This window comes from Euprymna scolopes, chromosome 14, assembly GCF_053919585.1.
Source record: "Euprymna scolopes isolate OS-2025 chromosome 14, ASM5391958v1, whole genome shotgun sequence".
Taxonomy (NCBI): Eukaryota; Metazoa; Mollusca; class Cephalopoda; order Sepiida; family Sepiolidae; genus Euprymna; species Euprymna scolopes.
Genome location: NC_136495.1, coordinates 62,020,651 through 62,041,225, shown reverse-complemented (window position 1 = coordinate 62,041,225; position 20,575 = coordinate 62,020,651). Strand labels below are relative to the sequence as shown.

At 36.0% G+C, this 20,575-nt stretch overlaps 1 protein-coding gene across 1 annotated transcript in view; it reads left to right on the top strand.

The window, feature by feature from the left end:
• The window catches only part of LOC145293048 (uncharacterized), a 238,578-nt gene that overhangs the window by 39,474 nt on the left and 178,529 nt on the right, over positions 1–20,575 (top strand). Inside the window, exons 7-8 of the mRNA XM_080139359.1 lie at positions 5,111–5,270; positions 8,476–8,582. Of these exons, the coding sequence (XP_079995485.1) occupies positions 5,111–5,270; positions 8,476–8,582 (267 nt within the window). The remainder of the gene's footprint in view (positions 1–5,110; positions 5,271–8,475; positions 8,583–20,575) is intronic.

The following is a 20,575-nucleotide window of genomic DNA, read 5'->3' as shown; positions in this document are numbered from 1 at the left end:
CATTTCTATAAACTTACATTCACTTTGTTAAAGTTGAAGGAGCATCTGTGCTTAAATCTAAGCAAAAATATCCACGAGCAGAGTTGTTTCCCTAGAACTACTCATCTGTGGAACACAATACCAAAGCGCTGCTTCCTAACTGACTATAACATGATCGTTTTCAAGTACAATGTGAACAGGTTCTTGATGAGCCGTCCTCTAAAATACATTAACTTATCAAATTTCCACCCTCATGGTACCCATTAACCCTTATCCTTGAGTGGCCTCTGGGCCTTGATAAATGGTGACTATATGGTTATAAAAAATGTAGATGTATAGTTGTAGTCAATAGCGTAATGCAATGCAATTCAATATACAGGGTGGAAGGATAAATTTGTTGCCCTAAAGAAAACAACACTACAGCTTTATTTTAAAATTTTGATTAAAAAAATCAATTCAGGTAACTTGATTATGTAGAAGAGCTGACATCTATTTAATGTAGCCGCTTTCAGCCTCAATCACCGCCTCAATACAGGTTCGGAACTGGGAGAATGTCTTTTCCACAGGCGCTGACAGGAACTCGGCAGATGGCGACGATCAGGTTGGCTTTCATGTTGTGGTAGATCAAGTTGATGATGTTATCAATGTATGACCAAACGAAGTAATCCAATGGGTTCAGGTCAGGAGAGGAGGGGGGGCAGTGAGAGAAGAGTACAAAGGTGAGCACTCCTTCTGAAGCCAAGCTTCAGTCTCTTTAATCTTGTGGGCCAGTGCCAAGTCCTGCTGCCACACCTAAGGTTTGCCAGAGGCTACCTGACTGCACCAGGTGCTCGCCACACTCTTCAGCACATTCAGGTGCACTTTGATGTTGATTTGCAAGCTGACTTCAAAGATGTGAGGTGGCATGATGGATGTTGCCCTCACTTCAAATCACACAAAAACCATAAACTTTATTTCCATCACCCTGGGCATGTCCCTGTTATTTGTAGCAGTCCAGTGATGCATTTTGAGGGTGCTAGCAATGGTCTTGTTGTCATAACTTAAATCGGTAGTGAGCATGAGTTATACAGCAGCGCATCTCCAATCTTGTTTGTTGAACATTGAGTCACTTTCAAACATGATAGAAGGCTCCTATCACTATTGGGATTCGTACACAACTAGCCAACTAGTAGATAGTCTGCAACAAAAAAAGAAAACTGGTTTTCATCAAATGGAAATGGAATCATGTCGTCATCTCTATGTCGACAATTTTATTGTTCCACCCTATAAGTACAGTTATACAAGCAAACCAAAAATATAAGTCAATGCACAGAAAAAAATATCAAGGCCAAAAACCCACTTTAGTGTAAGGGTTAATAAGCTTGTTGGCAAAGATGGTTGGGACTGGGCAAAGTTTAATTATTACGTAGGATGGCTCAACAAAAATTTATTAATGTTGGACTTGAAAATGATCAAGTTGTAGTCAGCTAGGAAGCAACCCCATGGTATTAAGTTCCACAGAGTATCAGTTGTTGGAAAAAACTTTACTCATGGAAATTCCATTTAGGTTTATATACACAGACAAAGAAAGGAAATTTATTTACAATTGTTGTAGTTAGACAAGTTCTTGCTGTGAATGTTTTAAAACAGATTAGAGCTCAGTCAAGCACCTACCATGAAAATAATGATAGAGTAGAGAAAGAGTAGCAATCTCTCTTCTGTGAGAAAAAGGCTATAGATAAGAGAATAGGATGTCATCTCACTAGATTCCAAAGTTGGTTTTGTACTCTGTCAAGATAGGAAAGGATGCATTGAGCAGTACCTCCCCAGATGTGGGAACAATACTGAAATCATCATCATCTATAATTTACTTGTCCAATGCCCTGTGCCACAAAAACCATCATCATCACAAACATTAATTAATGAGATACGAATTTCCTTGCTTTATAGTCACTATCAGTTAAAAATCATTAAAACCATTTCCCTTCCCAAAATTTAAAAAATAATTAAAAAAAAAAAAATATGGCTCTCTGTTTACAGTTTCAAATCGATTATTTTATTTTACAATTTAAAAAAAAATAACAGTTATGTTGAGAAGAGACTAAGTTTTTTTTATGATTATAGATTCTTTTTAAAATTTAAAAAAAATGTGCAAGTGAAATGACATAACTTTTATAATTTATATTAAAAATTATTCATATAAAAATCAACAACACAATGTGTTGTGTGTTGAATTTTCATTGAAAAAAATGTAGACATTTTTAATTAATTCTTTTTAGCCTTAAAAGGTTAAAGAATTGTTTTAAATTCACTGTTATTTGTTTTATTTTATTTTTTATTCATTTTATCTATAAAGTGTTTCAAAAATTTTCAACCACCATGGAATTTCCATGTGTTCTGCTAGTAACAAATTAAGATAACAAATGGCACTGATTTCATTAGCAGTTTCTATATATAGAAATAAGTATATCCAAAAAGTCTACTGCCTCATAATAATAACGGAATTGAAAAGTCATTTTAGTGGTGCTTTGATTTTTTTTTATTACAAAAATGAATCCCACATGGGATTTGATGCATGTATGCAAGTCTACACCAAACTGATCATGAATTGTTCTCTTGTTTTGTTTGTCAGTTTTTGATGAAATTATAACTAAAAAAATCAAATAAAAATGTACATTTTCTAGACTTTGGAGAAGATGTTGGCACCACCATTTTGTAGATGATGTTCAGAGCTTGTTGTATAGAGAAAAGAGTGCTCGAGTAGATCTCTATTCTTCTTGTCTTGCTAAATATGAAGAAAACGGATTATCAAGTTTGATTATTAAGACAGACTTCTCTGTCATTTAAATACATTTTATAAATACATTTTCATCAATACAATGAATTGTTGAGCAAACAAGAATACAAAATATGTTGAATCAGGATTTTTTGTCTTGTCATTCCAACTCATGGCTGGAGATGAGAAAAGAAACATCATGTCAGGTAGGACAGATATTTCAACCCTACCTGTTCATAAAAAGGCAGGCTAAGTTTTATGCAAAAACAGAAATTTCTTTTGACACACAAGCGATGTTCTTATTAAACAATGTATAAATCACTTCATGAAAGTGAACATGCAAGTGTGCTTTTATCAAACAACATAATTTTTTATAAAACAACATAATTTTTTATCCAATAGCTTATAATTTTTTATCAAACAACATAATTTTTTTATCAAACAACATATAATTGTTCATCAAACAACATAATTTTTTTATCAAACAACATATAATTTATTATCAAACAACATAATATTTTTATCAAACAGCTTATAACTTTTTATTAAACAACTTATAATTTTTCATCAAACAACATATAATTTTTTATCAAACAGCATATAATTTTTTATCAAACAACATATAATTTTTATCAAACTGTTTATAATTTTTTATCAAACAACATATAAATTTTTATCAGCTTATAATTTTTTATCAAACAACATGTAATTTTTTTATCAAACAGTATATAATTTTTCATCAAACAACGTATAATCTGTGAGTGAGAAAATGCAAGTGCAATATCAAATAGATCATAATTATGTAACTGCTTCAAGCTGTTAGGAAGCTTACAATTTCACTTACGTTTGAATTGAAAATTGGAAAAAATGTATTTTGAAACTGTGATTGCTTTGTTGCAGTTATTCTGTCAATAAAAGTAGAATATTTGAATTAATATTCAAAATTAATACTCTATTGTAAAACGAAAATAATCAAGAAAATTAAAGAAAATATTAGTCAAGGCTTTACATTTAATTTTCAAAGTAAAAATATCAGATTTTATATGAAATTGATAATATCTCCTTACACATAAAACAGACGATAAATGAAATTTATTCATGGCAGAAGTTTTTGAGGTGTTTGTTTAAATATGTCGATGGAATGTATAAGTTTGTCAAATTCAGCAAAGTTGAAAAAATTTTTATTAATAAAGCAAGATTTTGTTTAACATAAAAACATATTACAAATTTTCTCCTAAAACAGTTTAATTCAATAAAAGAACAAATAAAAAATTTGTTTTATGTTTATGCAAAAAAGTGCAGCCCTTATAAACAATAAAAAAGATATATTTTGTGTGTAGTAGAAATAATTCCCTTATAAGGTATGAACCATTTATAGTTTGAGATTGCATGTTATTAAGAAGACAGTGTATGTGTCTATGAAATATATAATCATGTTGGGTTGGAGAATGTAGTCTTAAAAAAAATTGACAGCACTCTCACAGCATTCATGTTATTAGCATTTCTTGAATTTGTCATGTTCTCTTCGTTGCCAAACACTTCACTCCTTCTCCTCCACAATTCATCCTTCTTATTGCACCCACTCCTCTCATAAGCAAACTGTATTGTAAAACCACAGAAATATAAGACTTAATTTAACATTTTCATTGTTTTTTTAATACTAGATTTTTCATTCAATCTTTTAACTAAACAGAGTTTTACTAGTCTTATGACTATGGCTATGACAACAGCATATTCTTTTCATTGTTTTGACTCTCGAATGTGTATCCCTTGATATATGTTATATGCTTTTATATAGATTGATGTGGTTCTCGGTTGATTAACTGTGTCTGTGTCGGATATATACTCGAGAGTCAAAACAATGAAAAGAATATGCTGTTGTCATAGCCCTAGTTATGACATAGATAAAATGTTATATCTGCTATATTAACATAACTTCATTAGTGTTATATCCTTGTTTAGTGATGTCTATTATCATGTAACAAAACATTATTGATTATTGTTGTTTAATATTATGTATATTTTCATGTAACAAAATGTTATTAGTCATGATATTATTTAATATTATGCCTATTATCATATCAAAAAACCTTATTAGTGTTTTTGCTTTGTTTATGTTATGCCTATTATTATCATAACAAAATGTTATTAGTGCTTTTGCTTTGTTTAATGTTATGTCTATTAAAATGTTATTAGTGATTTTGCTTTGTTAAATGCTATATCTATTATCATAATAGCAAACTGTTATACGTGTTTTTGTTTTGTTTAATGTTATGTCTATTATTATCATAACAAAACATTATTAGTGTTGTAGTCTTGTTTTCTTTCAATTCATCACAAGAGTAAAAAAAAAAAAAACATTGCTTTTCATTCCAGTTATCCCGGGCAGGTGACTTGAATGGATATCGAATTCATGGTAGTGTCTTCAGTAATGTTGTCAAACGGACGAAGGCATTGAACAATGTAAAACTTAATGATTTGGAATTCCAGAATGATAATTGGTATTCTGAATGCTATCCAAATCCTACTGACCCATGTGAGATACTCATTGTTTGTTTTCATTTTCCTGTTCAGTTGATGTGTTTACATAATAAGTTGACTTTCCAATAAATGTCTTTCAGTGCTACACGATTTTTAAATTGCCTTTTTATGTATACCATAAGAGATAAATGAGCAGTATGACCATTTATATATATTATTTAACTGTGTTTTATATTACACATAATATTTTGATTGGGAGATTTCGATTGGGATCATTATAGAATGTTTCTGTTCAGTTCTCTTCAAGGTAAATCTGAGCAGAGAGCTCTATATAAGTACAAAGTAATATTTATAATAGTGTACAGAAAAAAACTAAAGAAAAAACTGGTAGGTTTTAGGTAATAAGATATTTCATTTAGTTACTTTTTCAGGCTGTAATTAATTATTCTACATTCATGAAATAATATGAAAAATATAAGACTTGGAAAAAAACATGGGGGAAGAAGGTGGACTTTACTCGGTTATGTTTAGGTTAAACTTTTATTTTCTTTGCCTTTTTGCATGCTCTTCATTTCATCTCTTTGAAAATTCCACCTGTTCTACATGAGATTAAAGTTCATTAAAATTTACAAATATGTGTGAAAAAATTTTGAGGGGGGTTGAACTTAATTTATTTCATAAGTTCATTTATTGAAAGTGTGAAACAATACACACATGTTGGCATGTATCTTTCTCATCCAACACATGCCAGTGTATAAAACATATTAAATAAAATATGATGATTATTAGATAGACATACAATTTTGTGTGTGTGTGTGTATGTATATATATATATATATATATATATATATATATATATATATAATTTTTTTATTGCATTTTCACAGACACAGTGTCATTTAGCACTTAGATGTGGGGGCTACTATCTGGGGTATAATTTGCAGGGATATTATGTAGAGAGTTGAGCAGCAAGTTGTTTGTGTACATAACACTTGAACTTCTACATGTCCGTATAGTCAAGGAAGGGACCCAGAAAAGAATTCCAAAGTCTAGCAGTCCTATGGAAGAAACTATTAGAGTAGAAGGCTTTCTGGCATCTGGAGATCTCTACTGTATAGGAGTGGAATTTTGCTGCTTGTTGTGTTTATGTATGTCGAGGGGGTAAAACAGCCTGTAGTTTGTTGGAGTACCTACCAGTAAACTACTTGTAAAACAGGTAGAGGGTTGCAACATTCCGATGATGAGACAAAGCCTAGCTGACACTATGGAATCGATTAGGTTAGCGACTCTCTTTTGAACCCTGTCTAAGAGTGAGAGACTAGTAGCAGATTCACCAGCCCAAATGCAGCAACAATACTCTATACATGGGCAAATGGTGACTTTGTAGAGGATACTTTCAAGCATAAAGAACTTTCTAGCATGGTAGAGAGAGCCCACCTTATTTACAGTAGTCTTGGCAATGTTCTCAATGTATCTGTTTCAACTCATGTTTCCTGGGAATGTTAAACCAAGGCAAACGAAGTACTTTCATTTTTGTCCTCATTTCACTAAAAGCTGGAATTCTTCCTCTAGAATTTCTGCCATTGCCTTAGATATGCATTTTCCTGTCATGTCTGTTATAGATTGCAAATATACTCATCTCAGAGACAATTTTATCAGGAAGGTCATTTATGAATATCAGGAATAATAAAGGTTTAAGGCACACATGCATTTATCTCATATTGTTTTGACATACGAGCATCGAAGACAACCTGGATTTTTTTTTAAGAAGGATTTAATTATGTTATGTTAAGTGTTCGTCCAGTAATATCATATGATCTAATTTTCATGAGAAAACCATCATGTCATACTCTGTCAAATAGATATATCTAGGGTTACTAACTTAGTCTCCCCTGCCTTATCCAGTGCATATTATATATGTTCAGAGATTACAGTTAAGATTTCTGCAGTAGAACGGACTTGCCTAAATCCATACTGTTGGTTGGATAGTAGTTTAGCAGCTGTAAGGTGATAGACTGGAGCTTGATTAATTAGGTCAGTTCTTTCACCAGAATTCTTGTAAACTGGTACCACAAAAGCAGTTTTCCAGCATTCAGGAAAGCAAGGTTCATTAAGGCATTTGTTGAAAGTTTGGAGAGAACTGGAGCAACCTGGTAGAGAAAAAATAAGTAGCTAAAACTATAAGTTAGTCTAAAGCACATGAAAGTCTGATTCTAGTTTAGATTCATGGGAAGGGTGTTACGAATATAAACTCCAAGTTTGTGCATGTGCCTGTCAGAGTCCTTATGACAAAGTGGAAGATAACCAAACTTGTTAAACGCTAAAATATCCGGGAAGTTTGCAAGGAGAAATGATTTTACATCGTCTAAGTTAGGTCGAAGTCCACAGTAAATGTAAGCCTCAAGGGAAAAGATAAATCATTGTTTGAGTGCGCATTTGGTTTGATCATTAATTTGGAATGGACTGTCATTTCATTTTAAAGTTTCAATTTAGGGTGAAAGGTGCTAGAGAAAGTAGATGTATATAGCCTCCATGATGTAACACATAGACCATCAGCCTACTCCTTATCCACAGGAATGTAGCTTCAGGAATGCTCACCAGAGATGAGTGCAGGTTCCTTTCCATGCACGGCATGGCATTAGAACCATCCCAATATTATACAACTCATGATAAAACAGCTGCTCTAAGCACTACAAAAGAGTTAGGGCTCCTGTACTGTCAGTCAGAATACAGCAATCAGACACACTATCAAACCAGTACACTCAAATCTGTCAGACAAGAATAGCCCAGTCTAATCGTGTGATTATACATGGTAAACAAACACCTCCAAGATGCCCAGTTTTAGAGAAAGGGAATGAGGTGGAAATTATATCATTATCCTAGTCAGGAAACAAGGCCAAGCACTGGGCATCTCTAATGAGTCCCTTTGATCACACCTTTGCTCCTGAGGCTAATAGGCAAAGAAGTATGAAATCTGGGCCATAGGTAGTTCCTGTCTACTCTTTAAGCAGTCTAGGTTTGCAATCCAGTGATTTGATCATGTCACCAGCACTAGGGAGGTTGTCGACCAGAACTGACGAAGCCTCCTTCCTTGTGTCTAACCCACCTGGAGAGGAGAGAAATAAATACAAATTCTCTTAAATATTCTGTTAGATCAAACTCAAAAATGCCTTTATAAATTCAGTATTTTGTTATGTTTTCTGAATTCATCCAATCCTTAAAATGTTTTGCTGCTGTCTTATTAAATATTTTATTTTCAGTTTCTCCACAAGAAGAGATAAACACTTCCAGTAGAGAAACATTTAGAACTGGCTTCAGTTGCAGACTACCAAAGAGAACAGAGATTCCTCCAAGAGTAAAGAATCAGGTGAGTTTCTTAATATTGACATGATTACTAATTCTAACCATATTCCTCTTTTTATCAATCAAGTTCACTTCTATGTCTAAGTAAAATAGCAATGGTCCATCAATCAATTACCCATTGAGTGATGGTCATGATGACGATTTCAACTAATGGATTTAAATGTTAAGAAATGACTAGCATTGTAATGCATCATGTTCATGTCCAGCCAATACCAGTTTGTCATCTACTTTGAGCTTATGACACTTGCTCCTCTTATTTACTTAATGATCTCTTTTGTGATTGAAAGACACATTTTTCTGACAAAATCAGCTATGTGCTAAATACCTGGATATTCACTCTGTCAGTGCAAATGTTAAGTAACCAGTTAAAACGGCACATTTCAAACTTGAAAGGTGAGATCATTGATTCATTATGTCAAAGCATGTCGCCTTCTCTGCGATGTCATTTTCTGATGCAATCAATATGATGTTGATCTACAAATTATATTTTTTAATAAAGCTGATTGATCTTCTTTGTCCGACCAACTCACTTGAAGCCGTAATTTCTACTCCGGCTTTATGCGTCCAGATGTCAGTCAAACAGTAATAAACACAATAAAGCAAAGATGCACTTCCTTAGCTTATCACTGCTGCACTAGATTAACGTTTTTTCACCATTGCATCAAGTTCAGCTAAATTCATCATTTATCAGATGAACAAGCATGCATGCTATAGAATAGCATCATGTAATTCTAACACCACATCTGTTGCCAGGGAGATTGCATCAGTGCATCTATTTAGTTCTTATTGGCTCACAAATGCAAGTTTTTTTGTTTTTTTTATATATATAAATTCTTGCTTGGAAAGCAGTCATGTAAGATACGTACACACTAATTTCAGTTTTAGTGGGGACTTTTCTTTTTATTACCTTTTTTCCATGGAAACTTTATTCAACATGAATAGTTTTATACATAGATAACTATAGTCTATAATATAAATCTCACCTGTCTGTTTAAATGTATGTATGTTTGTATGTCTACCTAAAACCTTCCACAGAGGCGACGGATTTTCACAAGATTGGTGTCGTTTTGAAACTCGACCCTTCAGACGGCAAATATCAAAAAATTGGTCAAAAACATTAATTCCTTCACCCTCAACTGGGCACTTTTCTACAAGGAGGGGTCGCTTTTTTCGCCAATATTTTTGAAAGTTATTGCCTCTTTGTGATTGACTAGCCTTAATTTAAACCTTTGTCACTTCCAGTTTGACGATGGATATCACGTTTTTTTTTTGTTTTTTTTACATTCTTTTCCTCCTTCACAGTATGGGTTCAAGCCTGCCTGCCAACTAGCACTTTTTTTTTTTTTTTGCTCAAAACATACCTCCAAACACTCGGGCAATGCCGGGCACCCAGGCTAGTTATCTATAAATAGGATAATTCTTATTCAAGAGAGATAATTTATGACAAGAGTAATAACTACTTATTTTTACTTATGATAGAAAATTTAGTAAATAGAGAGAAGAGATTTGTTTTCATTTCAGCTTATATGCTCACATAATTTTGCTGATAGTCAAATAAAAAAATATTTTATGCCATTTTCCTGTTTCTCATTGTTTCTTATGTTAGATATACACAAGTGATATTAGTTATTTTTTTTTTTTATTATCTTCAACATTGATATTTATAGTTATACTATGTTTTGGGTGATGTTCCTCTGAAACATAGTATAAATATTAACATTGAGGACAATAATGTAAATAATAATAACTCATCTTAAAAATGTCAATAAGTAACATGAATTGAAACAGTTACATAAAATATATTGCTAAGTCTGCTGCAAAGAAGGTTGGTTTTCCTCTATTGAAATAAAAAAAATTTGTACAAAGATACTATTTTCCGATACATGAAGTAATTGCTAAATTTGGGCTAATACACTAGTCTCTCCCTCTTAGATAAACTTAAAAAATATCCTCTGTCCTATACTGTCTATATTGCATCTGTGCTTATTTTTCAATGAAATATACTGTGGCGAACTTGCTGCACTTGTGCCTCAACATAAATATCCTTGTCCAACCCCAAAATCAACAAAATCCCACCAGTGCACACTGTAAAGGTCTCTAGATGCTGAAAAGCTTTCTAATCTAATAGGTTCTTTAACTTAAATTGCTTGCCTTTGGAACTCCCTCCTTATTCCCTAGTTCCTCAACTGTACCAACATGCAGAATCTTAAATGTAATGTAAACAAATATCTCACTGCACAACTCCCAACATTCAATGCCCTTATAAATCTTAATCCTGCTTTGCTTGGATTGAATATAAGTAAAAAAAAAACAACAACAAAAAAAACAGGAAGCCAGGTATATTCATGTCATACTCAACATGATTGCTTACCTTATACTGTTCATTATTGTTCATTAATTTAAAAAAAAAAAAAGTAAAAGTTATCAGCTCATCAGATTTAAGTACATAAGAAACATCATCATTATCATCATCAACATAATTTAACCTTGCTCTCTCTCTTTCTCTCTTTTTCTCTCTCTGAACTTTTATTTGTATGCATTCACTTCCCGGCTTGTGATCGTCTGCTTGTTATCTTCATTTGAATTCGGTGCTTGATTTCAACACTATCCTTAGTGTCAATCATATGAACTCAGTCGGTGCAGTAAGAAAAAGATTTTCCATTAAAATAAAATTACAACTCAGAGTTTTAAAACAAGTAACAATAATCTATGTCATGAAGTTATAATGATGCTGGTTTTCTCTACTGAATGACAGACGACAGTCACGTTCAACTAAACATAAAACTACAGACTAGTCTGACTGTATCCAGAGCCTGAAGCAAAGGAAAAAAAAAAAATACTGCTTTCGATATACAGGGTTCACAGCTTGATTGCCAGCTAACTCTAACACTAAATCTTTTTTTTCTGTTAAGCTTAAAATATAGACATTACTGTCATGTGGAATAAACCAAACAGCAAACCTACTTGAAAAGTATTTGCTGTTTTATCTATTGACATAAAAGAAATGACTAACCAGAGAGTCTATTATCTGGAATTAACAAATTCTATAGAATTTCAAGTGACCTTTCTTCATTAAGAAGCCATTTTTATTTTCAAAGAGACTAGCTAGTTTTTATTTTTGCACTCGCTGCAATTTTCCCTACAGCTATTGACCTTATGATTCAAGACATCCATGCTTCTGCATTGCTTTAATTGAACAATCTTGAAAAAGATTGAAAGAAAAAATAAGTATGACTGTTGATGTGAACAATGTAACTAATGATACGTCCTTTTCAGTCAAATTCAGGCAAAACAAGTTCTATGTATCAGATCAGTTAAAGATGTTTATCTGGTTTTATTATCAAATGACAGATCATTTAATTAGGCTCACTTACAAATCTGATGGTACCAGATCAGGCTGTCTAAAGATATTGGTTTCTTGAGATGAAATGCACCTAACATTGATGCTTTTTGTTTTTCTGCTTCCTTTTGCAAAACTTAATTATGTTCTGCAAAAACAACAACCCACCTTTTTTTCCCTTTTCCTTCTTCCCATTTCCCCTTTCTCTTCCTATCTTCCCCACTTCCTGACTGGTTTCCTAATTTAAAATGTACCAAACATTAATACTGTAACTCTTTTCCCTCTCCCATTGTAAAACGCATTCATGTTCTGCAGAGCAGGGAACAAAAACGATAAAATCCACTATAAAGCAACCAAATCAAACCTTAAAAACTAATGATTGAAGATACAAAGAGCTTGAAGAATAAAAACCTTCTACAAAATAACTGAATACAATATGAATACTATTTCTAAAATAACTGGATTCGGCATTAAATAAACTGAAAACGGTTGATATGCCATAAAACAAAACAAGCAAACCATCATTTACAAATAATCAGTTATAGTGACAGCTGTTATTAACACACTTTGTCAGAATTTGGATATTTTTCTTAATGCTTGAGATTTATCACTAAACAATAAACTCATTTCAGTAAGAACAGTCAAATCTGATATGTTTTTAAATGAAAACTTAATTAAAAATAATCAATTTTATACAGTGCAGGAGTATATAAAACTCGAATATCTCAATCAATAATTGGTGGGAGGGGGTATCATTTAAAACCTGCTAAGTTACATTCATCTTATTTGAATGTGGTTGCTATTTAAGTAAAAACAGCATCCTGTTGCCATATTATGTTTTTTGTGTCTCATTTCATATGGAATAGTTATGAAAGCATTTGAATTGTTAAACAACTTTTAATTGAAATCATTTTGATTGTATTCTGTCAGCTGTTATACCAACTTGTCCTGTTTGAAATACTCCAAAGTGGGACAAGCAATAGGTTTTACATCATTATGTTATACATGAAGAGAGTATTATATTATTGTTTTATGTAATATTAGAAACAGGGTTCACTTAATTGTTTTAAAGATGCTTTTAAGAGCCTCTTCTTTTTTTTTTTTTTTTTTGCCAAATCTTATACTACCACGACTATACGCTTAAATATATTCAAATTAAAGATATTCTTCACTTTACAGTGTACAACATCTGACCACCTCCTCAATAATAAGGCAAGCCAAAGGCGTTTCTAATTATAGAAAAATAATCAATCTGATGAAGGTTATTTTACTATCTGAAATTAATAATAAAAAAGTGTTAAGTTTGAAAAAAAAAAAAACCTTATAATTTTTAATAAAATACTGTCATCTTTAACATGCTTTCAAAGGCATTTTGTCTGTTTATTCAAAATATATACAAATTAGAAAAGCATTTCTTGCAAGGCATGAAAATTGTTAAACAAAATGGTTTTATTAAAAACTTTAAAAATTAAAGTACAAGATTTAGTTTAAAAATTATCAATTTTAAAAGTGCACTTTTATAGACTTTACAAAATAATGGATAAAAATTTTAAAATCCCCTTGAATTTCTTTAATGTTATGCACATATTTTTACACTTAAAAACTATCTATTATTTATCATTTAATTATATAGATATATAATTGTCCACTGAAAATTTTTAAAAAGTGCATTTCAGCATCTATCACGTTCCACATGGTCTACTGTATTATTGCATGCACATGTTACACCTAGGGAATTGAACACTATTTTATGTAACATATACTATTTACAGAGTATCGTACTTTGTTAACAATTTATTGCTCCAGAGTTTGTTTCAGATTATTGACCGAGACCATAAATAAGAAAGAAGTATGAAAAAAGTGTGCTTAACATATTTTTTAAAAACTTATTTCTCTATCTCTTATTATCCTGGAACTCCTTTGTTTTAAAACCAAGTTTATCTACCACTTTCTAGCAAAATACAATGAATACAACAAAAGCAATTTCATAAGTGAGCAGTGAAAAAACAAATCCGGAGGGGGGGGGACTCTAAAGGCTACTGAAAGCACTTAATAAAATTAAGGAAGCCTCCAGAGCACTACTAAAACTAAATTTTTAGACCCCCCACCTCTCAGAGAAGAAATAATTTTTTTTTTAAGTGAGCACTAAAAAAAAAATAAAAATAAAACTTAGGAGGCCTCCAGAGTGCTACTGAAAGCGCTAAATAAAAGTAAAAAGGTCTCCAGAGCAATACAAAAACTAAGTTTTTACCTCCCACCCCTTACAAGATAAATTAATTTTTTATGTGATTAGTGGGAAAAAAAAACTCAGGTGTTCTCCAGAATGCTACTGAAAGTACTAATTAAATTGAAGAGGCATTCAGTGTACTACTAAAATTATTTTTTAAGTACTTTATTTCTTATTCAAAAATAAAACTACTCAATGATTTTACATAATTTTTTGTTGTACGACCTTTTATTTCTGTCGTTGGTAAGATTTTGTTTCTTTTTTATATGGGTAAAATTCTGCACAAGTACCTTATTTCTTATTCAAAGATAAAACTACTCAATGATTTTATGAGATTTTTTTGTTATACAACATTTTCTTTTCTATTACGGGTAAGTTTTTTTTTTTTGTTGATATGGATAACATTTTTTACAAATACTTATTTCAAAATAAAATTACTCAATGATTTTATATGATTTATGTTTTGTAGTATTTTCTTTCCACTATTTTATTTTTTCATATAAGTAGAATTCTGTACAAGTATATTATTTTCTTATTTAAGAGTAAGTTATCTGTCCTTTGATAGCAGTAATATATTGTACACTACTTTTATTGGTAAGAAAAAAACATTAAAATAAGTTAAAATGAAAACTGAATCATGTAAGTAGAAAAGTTACTTATCTTGCCTTTGACACATAGGTACATGATAATGTTTTCACCTGAAATGCGTTGGTTTAAAAGATTACTAATCTACACCAGGAACCCGCCAAAGCACTAATAAAACCAAGTTTCTAACTCTCCGTATCTAGTTTATTTATATTAAAATATGTCCTGAAATAATGTACCAAACAAACCAACATTGTGATAAGCAGTTACAATGTTTTAGTATTAGTAGTATTGTTTTTTTTTTCACTCTCTATTGGTATATATGTGTCTCTTATTCTCACTCTCTTCATCTGTATTTCTCTTCCTACTTCTAGTAAGCAGTCATCTCATTTTATATAATGTCTTAAAAATAAAAAATCTTAAAAGTTCAAAATATAAACCTTTAAATAACTTATTTCAGAGGCAAATTTTTAAATCTTCTATAAAACAAAAGTGTCTAGAATAAGGAACAAGTTTTGAATTGGTTTCATTAACAAATATTCAGTACATAATGAGAAAAATCAAGATAAAAATTTTAAACATCCAAAAATAAGAGAAATCTAAGGCACAGCCAGTTATGCCCTCGCAAAGCAAAAGCTATATTAAATTAGATTAAAGTAATAGAAAACATTTTGTGTCCTAATGCTTTCATGTAAGGACAATTATTTTATTTAACATTACAGTTTCTGTTAAACATTTCATTCTTATAAACAAACAGTTTCTGAAATAGAATCCATCTTTGTATACATGCGAAATCTTCAAGGTTCCAAAAATCAAAGAAAAGCTGTAAGGAATGAAAAAAACCAGAGAAAAGAACATTATCCTGTACATGTGTGTAGAGAATAGGAACGACCATGAAGACGGGACACACAAAAGAGTGACACCGTCGTCGGATTAGTAGTATATATAGAGCACGCACGCACGCACCGGGAGAAGAACGACGACTACGACGATAGTCGACTCGGAAACCTTACATGGCGCTACGAACAGGATTTATTTTTCAACATAATTTCTTTTGCACGATTTTTGGAGTATAATGGCGTCAGGACAACACGAGGACGGCCAATACATGCAGTTGATTCAACAACTAATAAATCTGCAAAGAGAAAACAATGAGCTTCGCGGAGGGAGTGCCTCGAGTCGGTCTAACACCAAGAAACCAGACCGGCCACGTATCGAACATGGATTCACCGACGCGGACTGGGCGCTTTTCATCGACTCGTGGGCCCGATACAAACAAATGTGCGGCCTTACCGACCCCGTGGAAATCCGCAATGAACTAAGGACAGCCTGCTCAAATGAGGTAAATAGACTTTTATTTGACTTAGTTGGGCCTGAAACCCTCAATTCTGTCACAGAGGAACAACTCTTAAGGCATATACAGTTCATTGCGGTGAAAGGTCTACACCCGGAGGTGCATAGACATAAATTTCATAACATCAGACAACAGACGGGGGAGGGACCCGCACAGTTCTTGGCAAAGCTTCGGTCCCAGGCACGGTTTTGCAATTTCACGGTTCTGTGCCCCAACGAGAACTGCCGGCAAGCCGTAAACTATTCGGAGGACATGGTAGCTGGCCAACTCGTAGCTGGTCTGGCAAATGCGGAGTACCAGTGTAAATTGCTGGCCGAAGCAAATATTCTAACCACTGTGGAGCAGAAGCTTCACAGGCTGGTTAGTTTAGAAACTACAGAGACGTCTGCTCCTCAGTTGCAACGAGGCTCAGAGGGACATTCGACTTTTGGCCTACTAACAACCGAGAAAAAACCATATCGGAAGGAGCAGCCGCTCAAAACCCCTCAGAATAGTCCTTGTGAAGGGTGTGGGAGGACCTCACACCCCAGTGGGTTAAAAGGGCGGAAGAACTGCTCGGCGAGGGGGCTAAAATGTTTTAATTGTGGCGTCACAGGCCACTTACAAAGAGTGTGCCGGAAACAGGAGAGGTCGACGGTGGAGTCAACAAACAATGCCACACGTCAATCGAATATTTTCGGCAGCAGAATGGAGGGGGCACCGGCATGTTACAATCAAAAAGGTAGAATAGCAGCAGTGCCACACCTTGCATGGAGCAGTGGTGGGTTCAGAAGAAGTCCCCCTGAGCCACCACCCTCATTAATGGTCGATGTGTCCCTGATACCAGAGTCCCAGGCTAAATTCGGGTGCGCTTTGGATAAGGGAGTAAGCCGTCGAAAACACCGCCTCCAGGCCATTGCAGATACCGGTGCCCAGACGTGTTCGAGTGGCCCAGAAATATTGAAAATATTAGGGTGCACCAGCAGGATCTTGATACCTACCACCCACAGGATACGAGGAATCACAGACGAACCCCTAGATATCAAGGGGGTGGTCCTGACTCAGATTAAGCTCGGTCAGAAGGAAACGCGACAAGTGGTCTACGTTTCAGAAAACACGTCAGGATTCTACTTGTCAGAATCGGCCCTCAAAGACCTAGGAGTAATCAATCGCGACTTCCCGAGTCTCAAAGGCCGATTTATCGGCTTCAGAAAGTGGGACAGCACCGTGTGGATGTCCGAAAAGAGAATCCGTCCCGGACAAGCCAGCGAGGATCCCGTTTACCCCCACTGAAGATAATAGGGAACGGTTAGAGAAGTGGTTACGTGAACACTTTAAGTCCAGCGCATTCAACACCTGCCCCCATCAACCGTTACAAGTCATGGTAGGGAGGCCGCTGGATATAACTTTTACCCCGGGGGCGAAACCATCGGCCATACACACACCCATTCCAGTCCCTCATCACTGGAAGAAAAGGGTAAAGGATGATTTGGATCGAGATGTTGCGTTGGGTATTATCGAACCAGTACCAGCAGGCACACCTACGATCTGGTGTTCGAGGATGGTAGTTGCTCCAAAGAAAGACGGGTCACCAAGAAGGACGGTAGACCTACAAAAATTGAATGCAGCAACGATGAGAGAGACTCATCACACACCGTCCCCTTTTAATCAGGTGTCCGTGGTGCCTGCCCAAACCAAAAAGACTGTCTTGGACGCATGGAATGGGTACCATAGTCTGCCACTCTCCCCAAAAGCCCGGGACGCGACCACGTTCATAACGGAATGGGGTCGTTATCGGTATCTCAGGGCTCCCCAGGGTTTTCACGCATCTGGGGACGGGTACACGCGCCGGTTCGATGACATCACAGTTGACATGCCTCGAAAGACCCGGTGCATAGACGACACACTCCTATGGGACAGGTCCTTAGAATTGGCTTTCTGGCATACTGTGGACTATATTACCCATTGTGGTAAAAGTGGGATAGTCTTTAACCCTGACAAATTTCAATTTGCTGACGATGAAGTTGAATTTGCCGGCTTTGTGATAACCTCGGACGGCGTGAAGCCAACTAAAAAAATGACGGAGGCTATTCTCAATTTCCCGACCCCAATGAGCATTACTGGTATCAGGTCCTGGTTTGGTTTAGTTAACCAGGTGTCGTATACATTTGCACAGGCCGATATAATGGCCCCTTTTCGAGAGTTTCTGCGGACAAAGAACCGTAAATTTTACTGGGACGACACATTGAATAGACTTTTCGAAGAGTCGAAGAGGAATATCGTTCAGAAAATCGAAGAAGGAGTGAAAACCTTCGATATGAACAGAGCGACCTGCCTTTCAACCGACTTCAGTAAGGTTGGCATTGGGTATTTTCTGTTCTAGAAGCATTGCCAATGCCCAACGGAATTAGGTCCCAACTGTGGTAAGGACCACTGGAAGATGATTTTGGCCGGGTCTCGCTTCACGAAAGATGCAGAATCTCGTTATTCCCCTATAGAGGGGGAGGCTCTAGCGCTGATTTATGGCTTGGAGTCTTGTAGGATGTTCATCCTGGGATCCCCAGACCTATTGGTCACCGTGGACCACCAGCCCCTAGTGAAAATTTTCTCGGATCAGATCCTGGAGAATATAAAAAATCCCCGCCTGTTCTCATTCAAGGAGCGGTCGTTGATGTACAGGTTTCAGATTAAGCATGTTCCCGGGAAACTCAACGCAGCACCGGACTGCACATCTCGATACCCGACGCCGTCAAGACACAGCAGACTAAAGGGCACTGACACTTCCCAGCAAATCGAGGGGAGTATACAAGCATCCATCATAGCTGCATATGCACATGACCCCAAGTTCCGAGCGATCACCTGGGATAGGATAGTCGCAGCTGCAGCCACCGATGAGGAGTGCCGAACGTTGGCGTCATACATTCAAGACGGGTTCCCAAGGTCACGCCACTAACTACCACCAGAAATCCGGCAATTCTGGCCGATGGCAGACCAACTATATTGTCTGGAAGGGGTACCCATAAAAGGGGACAAAATTTTGATACCAAAACGGCTTAGAGCCGAGGTGTTAGAGGCATTACACTCCGCCCATCAAGGGGCGAATGGTATGTTGGCTAACGCAGACAACGGTTATTTTGGCCTGGTTTAGACGCCAGCATCCGACAAACAAGGGCGCAATGTCGGAGTTGCAATTCGATCGCCCCATCCCAGCCTAGGGAACCATTAATGCCACCCATAAACCCGGAATTCCCATTTCAAAAGACAGTCACTGACTTGCTAGATATGCACGGGAAAAGTTACATGGTATACGCGGACCGATATACCGGTTGGATTGAGGTCGCACCACTACCATCAGGAAGGGCTGCAGCGGTGTGTAACGCCCTGAGGGTTTGGTTTTGCACATATGGTGCGCCGGAGGAAATATCATCCGATGGAGGGCCACCATTCGATTCACTAGAATACAAATCGTTCCTAGAAGACTGGGGCGTAAAAAGGCGCATATCATCTGCACATTACCCCCAGAGTAATGGCCGAGCTGAACTGGCCGTAAAAACGGCCAAAAGAATGCTGATGGACTGCGTTGATGGCTACGGACACCTACATCATGATCGGGCAGCACGGGCAATGATGACTCATAGGAATACGCCCAGTCAGGACCTTGGATTGTCGCTGGCGGAAATGCTATATGGTCGAACAGTAAGGGTCATCTCCCCGCACTTCGCAAAAAATACTGCATCCACAAGCATTGGACGGAGACCAGAGATTTGAGAGAGAGGGCGATGGCGAAAAGGCACGTACTTAACAAAGAACAGTACGACATACACAGCCGCCCCCTCCAACAGCTCCGAGTCAGCGAGTCTGTGCAGGTGCAGAATCAGGAGGGACCAAATCCACGACAATGGGCGAAAACTGGGAGAGTCGTCGAGACAATGGGTAACAGGCAGTACAGGATACGGTTGGATGGTAGCGGCAGGATCACATTACGCAATCGCCGTTTCCTCAGGAAAATCAAACCGGTCATGGATACGCCGGAGTATCCACCCACTCAACAACCCCATCAACCACCTCCCCAAACACCAAGAAGGGAGGACAGCAAACCACCGTGCAACATGCATGAGATGATGGAGGTGGAAGAAGCTGATTGTGACACATCAGAAACAGATATGGAGGTGGACCAAGATCCGATCAACCACAAGCCAATGCAGACGAGTCCGGTCCCACGACGCAGCATGAGGGTAACACGAGCACCAAGGCCACTTTCCCCTCAAATGCAAGGACCAACTCACTACTACACGGAATTCTCCAGTCACATGACCACAAAACGACGGTAGTGTGGTCACATGGTGGGGGGAGGGCATGTAGAGAATAGGAACGACCATGAAGACGGGACACACAAAAGAGTGACACCGTCGTCGGATTAGTAGTATATATAGAGCACGCACACACGCACCGGGAGAAGAACGACGACTACGACGATAGTCGACTCGGAAACCTTACAATGTGGACAGTGTT